Raw genomic sequence first — 6,324 nt, forward strand, 5'->3', positions numbered from 1 at the left:
AACAAGAATCTAACAGCTCTGACACCAACAAAACTCAGCCAGTTTACACTACCAGCATCCCAAAGCAGCAAAAATCTAACCGCTCTGACACCAACAAAACTCAGCCTGTGATTACTACTAGCATCCCAAAGCAGCAAGAATCTAACAGTTTTGACACCAACAAAACTCAGCCAGTGAATACTACTAGCATCCCAAAACAACAAGAATTTAACAGTTCTGACGCCAACAAAACTGACCAGTTTGTGAATACTACTAGCATCCCAATGCAGTAAGAATCTAACAGCTCCGACACTAACAAAACTCAGCCAGTGAATACTACTAACAACTCTCCGGCTGCGAATACTTCTAACAACCCGGAGGTCACGACTGATGAGTCAGAAAAAGGTGCTAGGAAAGGAGGGAGTAGTGAACAAAAAGCAAATGAAACTATGTTAGAAAATGTCATGTCCAAGTTGAAGATGTGAAAGGGGATCGTCATAACGGCTTTTATAGCCTTTTCGTTAGGGTTTTTGCTGCGCCCAAAATTCAAAGTAGCTGGACATTGATGGAAGGAGTTGGCGAATCAATCAACCTGCAGTGTTTGTTTATGATGCATTTGTATATTCACTCATTCATCCCATGGTTGTACCCTTTACGTATGATCCACATATTGAATAAAGCGACTTAATAAGAATCCCAATTCGCCAATGAGCTTCTGTTTGTCTGCTTGTCATATATCTTCTTTTTAATTTTTATCAGCATAAATTCAACCACTGATCATGTGAGCTCTTTGAATTTTGTAGACAACAACATATACCCATCGAAAGAAAACCCCAGAAAATTCTCTCAAGCCATCAATTTTCAATCGATTTAATTTTCAGTTTAAATTCCAAAGCTCTCTCTGGGTTGTATCTGTTCAATTGTGGTCTGCAGAAAATGATCAATGGATGAACCTTACAAAATGATAGATAAATCAATCTGTATCAGTTCATTTACCAAATAACCTCATGCACCCACTGCTCTCTTGTTGCTTCCTCAGAAACTTGGTTTGTGTCCTTCTCAGTGATGGGATTCAAAGTTTTTTTTGTCTCCCTCCATATGAGTACTAACGGTTGATGATCATGAGCACTTCAAGATATAATTCCAATAGCTCTCGACGATGTCTTCTCTATGAGCATGTTCAAAGGAAAAATTGATCAATCTATCTAAAGTAATAATAATAATAATATAATAAAGAAACTTTGAGAGGTGTTTGAACCTTTCAAATACCTACAAGAAGGAAAAAAAGGTTCTTTTTTGAGTAGACGGGTTTTGAATATCACGGATTAATTCCCAAAAGTCCATAACTTCTAGCCTAAAGGTTGGAAATATCTAAGGTGCTCAATTACAAGCTAAAGGATTTTTGGCTTATCAAATCAAGTGAAGTTATTACAGACTTATCAAATGAGTAAAATATTTTATTCCTTTTTTTTAAAGTTCGAAACATCCTTTTATCAAATTCCCAACAAGTGGGATATCGAACGCAAGGAATAGTACCTTTCCTCGGTTAGAGATCATAATTGAGTTACAATCCTAGGTCTAAACATCCAAGAAAGAAAAAAGTTTGGAATAAGATTCTCATGGTTGAGCAAGAAAAGTTCCATTTTCTAGCTATATATACAAAGCGATAAAACTGATTCAGTCACCATCACCACAGGCTACTAATATTGTATCAGCTCAAGGCCTAACATCCCTCTGCTTCCTTCATACCTTATCAATGACAGACAACAGAGCAGCAAAAGGTATTTCAGAAACACCAATTTCAGATGTTGGTAATTGGACGGAGGATGGAGATCGTGTCCAAATCAATATTACCGGTATTGAATAAATTTCTTCTCGCCAATATTCTGCTTTGTCATCTTTGGAGGCTTACTTGTTGAAGTTCCTTGAACTCTTTTCTTCTTGTTAGAAAATAAATGATCTGTTAAATCTATGAATCATTGTTTGATTGCTCTTCTTCTTAGCCTCTATATATACACACACAATTTATAGAAACAAATGTATTCAATGGAGAAGTAGAATGTTGTTAATCTTTAATTTGTTGCTCTCATTCTAAGGTGCTGGGAAAGACGTAAAGCTGAGCATAGCCCAACCACCTCCTAAGAAACCTCTCGAGATGACCATCCCAAAGCAGCAGCCTGTTGTGACAGAAAAACCAAAAGAAGAAAGTGACAAACAAAAGAAGGAAGTCGAAAAAACAAAAGAAGAAAGTGACAAACAAAAGAAGGAAGTCGAAAAACCAAAAGAAGAAGGAAGTGGCATAGAAAAGAAGGGAGGCCAAGAATCAAAAAGAGATGAAACTGTGTTAGAAAATGTAATGACCAAGTTGAAGTCGTACAAGGGGATCGTTATAACGGCTTTTATAGTCATTTCATTAGGGTATTTGCTGCGTCGAAAATTCAAAGTAGCTTGACATTGATGGAAGGAGTTGGTGAATCAATCGACCTGCAGTGTTTGTTTACGATGCATTTATATATTCACTTATTCATCTCAGGGTTGTACACTGTTTATATGATCCACATATTCAAGAAAGTGACTTAATAAGAATCCCAATTCGCCAATGAGCTTCTGTTTGTCTGCTATATGTATCTTCTTTTTAATTTTTTTCAGCACAAATTTCAACCACCGATCTTGTGAGCTCTTCGAATTTCATAGAAAACAACATATACCCATCAAAACAAAACCCCAGAAAATTCTCTCAAGCCATCAATTTTCAATGAATTTAATTTGCGGTTTAAATTCCAAAGCCCTCTCTGGGTTGTATCTGTTCAATTACGGTCCGCAGAATGGAGAAGAAAATGATCAATGGATGAACCTTACAAAATGATAGACAGATCAATCTGTACTGCCCACTTGTTGCTTCCTCTGAAACTTGGTTTGTGTCCGGAAGAAAATTCTAAGCGATGGGTTTCATAAACTTGAGGGCCATGCTTGCTTTCGAGAATCATTAACAAAAGAAAAAAAAAATTAAAAAATTATTTTCTTCGAATAAAAAATATATAATTAAAGTTAATTAAAAATTTATATATTTTCAAACTATTTAATTCTTGAAGAGTTAAACTAATTAAAATAAATTTGAAGTAATAAATAAAAATAATTTATTGGTTTTAAATTTATTTTTTATTTTTCTTTTATTTTGTCTTCTTTTTTTTCCTTATATTTTCCCTCAAGTTTATGGTGAATCAAACATAATTTAGAGATTCATAATAGGAAAATAAGAAGTTGGAAATAATTATCATTTGCTGGGAAGTTGGAGAGTGCATGCCTAATGAGTTGAAAACTTAACAGAGTGAAATCATACTTCTAATTTCTTTTATTGATTATATATTTTTTACTATGGTTCAAACCCAATTTTCTCGGTTTGTTAAAGTTCATACCATCAGTAGTGTAAATATTGATTTTTATGGATATATGAGTAACCCAATTTTATAGATATATCGAGATATATTGAGAATAATGGTAGATATTTTTACATAAAATATCAATGGGATGAAAATTGACAAAAACTTGTGAAAATGTTCAAAGAAATTTTAAAAAATTATGTAACAAGTAATAATAGACATTTTGATATTTTTTTATTAAAAAAAAAATAATATATGTAACATATAATTTATGATAACCAACAATAATATTCATAATTTAATATATATTTTATAGATATTTATCTTATTTGGATTTATTCAATGACATAAAAGAAATGGTGATACATGTATCAATATTTTTTTATTTATTTCAAATATTGATAATTTTATTTATAAATTTTTATTTATTTTATATTTAATTATTATACAAAATACACTATATTTATAATAATTTTATTCTAATTAATTTATATTAGGTATATATTATGACATATTTATAATATAAATACATAAGATATTTATATTTATGAATCTTATATATATATATATATATATATACATAAAACATGTATATTTTATCAGAAACAACAAGGTTGGCTTAATGGCAGAGGCCTTTCATACTGAAGGGTTCAATCTAATCACTCAAGTTAATTTTTCACTTTAAGGATGTGATGCAATTCTACATTGGCCAGCGACAAGATTGAAATCTATTATTTAAGCAAAGTGTTGGTGATGTACGTTCAAAAAGAGCTTGTGAGTTGGGCTGGGATTCTACGTGGGAATGGCCCAAGATGCATGTTTCAATAGATTTGGACAATCACCAAATATATGTTCTCTCAAAACACCAAACACATGGTTCTAAGACCAAAATTAATGCTATTGAAGATCTTATTTAACTATAGAGTAATTGATGTTCTATATAAGACTCATGGAATGAGTGAAAACTCATCTACTAGAAAATTGAAGAACGATATTTTCAAGTATGCATATTCAAAACTCTAAAGAAGGCTTTGTACCCCGTGTTAGAATATTGAATCATAAAGCTTTCTATTAGTGCTTAATTTGCATAGAGTTCTAGCCTATATCAGTTCTTTCTTGAAGTACCTCAAGGTTTGCTTATGCTTTTACATGAAACCTAGGAAATCAATGCAAGAAATGTAAGCTCCTTTTGTTATTGCTTATAATACAAACATAGTGTCTCAGGCAAACTCAATCCTCAACATTTTTGTGAAGTGTAATAAAACTAAGACTTCACGATTCAATATCCATTGTGCGAAATAAAATTAACTTAGACTTCACATTCCAATACCCATTGTGTAGTTGTTCCTCAAGCTCCACATCATATGAAAAACACCCTCTTTCATGGGTTATTTTGTGTTTTTTTTTGGTTTTTTTTTTTCATATACTTTTATTCTCCAAACTTCAAGCATTCTCAAAAATTGGTTAGGTTAGTGATTCTATATATCAATGATCTACTCTTTTTGTTTTTTTTTTCTTGGTGATTCCTTCATTTCATGCTAAATTAAATAGGAATGACAATAGGGCAGATTCAGGATGGGTCGCCCCCAACCCAACCCCGCCCCGTTTATTCAAAACAATTCACATCCCTGTCCCATTTAAAAAATTAAATGGGGTGGGGTGGGTATGATAAATTCTCATACCGCCTCGCCCTATTTAACTTTTTTTTTTTTTTTAATTTTTTAAAAATTACTTTTAAAATTTTTAATTACATTAAAATAAATATATTTTATAAATAATTAAATTATTATATTTTTTATAACTTATTTTATTAAAAATATTTTTTTATTATTTATATATTAAAAATAGTAAAATAAAAATTTTAATTAAATTAATTTTAAATTTTAAATTAAATTAATTTTAAAATTAATTTTATATATAATTAAGGCGGGACGGGGCGGGACGAGGCAATACCCGAACCAGCCCCAGGTTTTAAAAAAAAAAATCCCAAACCCGTTTATTAAAATTGAACCCCATCCAATTAGGGGTGGAGCGAGGTAGGTACCTAAAAAAACCCGCCCCATTGCCATCCCTAAGATTAAGGAGTGTGATCATCTCTTGCCAATACTATTTTAGAACTATCATAATTGCATTGATTACTCTTGAAAATTTTCTTCAATTTATATGACGAATGAGCATTGACAAAGCCCCCCTAAAAATGTTTAAAAAAAAAAAAAAATCCACTTCTTGCATTAAGAGGATTCGAATGCAAGACTGATAATGCTGCCTAACAGTGACATATTTGGACCATTGGGGTAAGGCCATAAAGAATTTTAGATTTGGACAATCACCAAATATATGTTCTCAAAACACCAAACACATGGTTCTAAGACCAAAATTAATGCTATTGAAGACCTTATTTAACTATAGAGTAATTGATGTTCTATAAGACTCATGGAAGGAGTAAAAACTCATCTACTAGGAAATTGAAGAAAGCCTAAAAGAAGACTGATATTTTCAAGTAAGCATATTCAAAAACTTCTTTATAAATGTTGTAATAACTGCAAGAAACTCTAAATAAGGCTTTGTATTGCGTGTTAGAATATTGAATCATATAGCTTTCTATTAGCGCCTAATTTGCATAGAGTTCTAGACTATACCGGTTCTTCCTCGAAGTACCTCAAAGTTTGCTTATGCTTTTACATGAAACCTAGGAAATTAATGCAAGAAATTTAAGCTCCTTTTGCTATGGGCTTCCAACTATGTATAGGAGCACTCACATGTCATAATAACCCAATGGTTTTACCCTAGTAATTTGATGTATCCTCTTAAGGGTAAATAGCCATGACTAGGATGCAAAGTCTATTCCAAACGTCCTAATCCTTGATCTTGTGTGGCCCTCAATATTGAGGTGCAAAAATACTTGAGGATGGGTGATTTAAATAATATAAGTCAAATGTCTTAAAACATAGAAGCAAATGACAAA

The 6,324-nt window shown here is 31.8% G+C and overlaps 1 protein-coding gene across 1 annotated transcript; it reads left to right on the plus strand.

The window, feature by feature from the left end:
- The first annotated feature begins 1,659 nt into the window (after window positions 1-1,659).
- LOC117905004 (translation initiation factor IF-2-like) lies at window positions 1,660-2,585 on the plus strand. The gene is made up of 2 exons (XM_034817859.1): window positions 1,660-1,835; window positions 2,076-2,585. Exons 1-2 carry the CDS (start codon window positions 1,736-1,738, stop codon window positions 2,429-2,431), a joined length of 456 nt encoding a protein of 151 aa, XP_034673750.1. The 5' UTR covers window positions 1,660-1,735; the 3' UTR covers window positions 2,432-2,585.
- The last annotated feature ends 3,739 nt before the right edge of the window (window positions 2,586-6,324 follow it).

Source organism: Vitis riparia, chromosome 17 (assembly GCF_004353265.1).
Source record: "Vitis riparia cultivar Riparia Gloire de Montpellier isolate 1030 chromosome 17, EGFV_Vit.rip_1.0, whole genome shotgun sequence".
Classification (NCBI taxonomy): Eukaryota; Viridiplantae; Streptophyta; class Magnoliopsida; order Vitales; family Vitaceae; genus Vitis; species Vitis riparia.

Coding starts and splice junctions, on each gene's coding strand:
- LOC117905004 (XM_034817859.1), top strand. CDS start 1,736: ATGACAGACAACAGAGCAGCAAAAGGTATTTCAGAAACACCAATTTCA. Junction 1,836..2,075: donor TGTCCAAATCAATATTACCG/GTATTGAATAAA, acceptor TCTCATTCTAAG/GTGCTGGGAAAGACGTAAAG.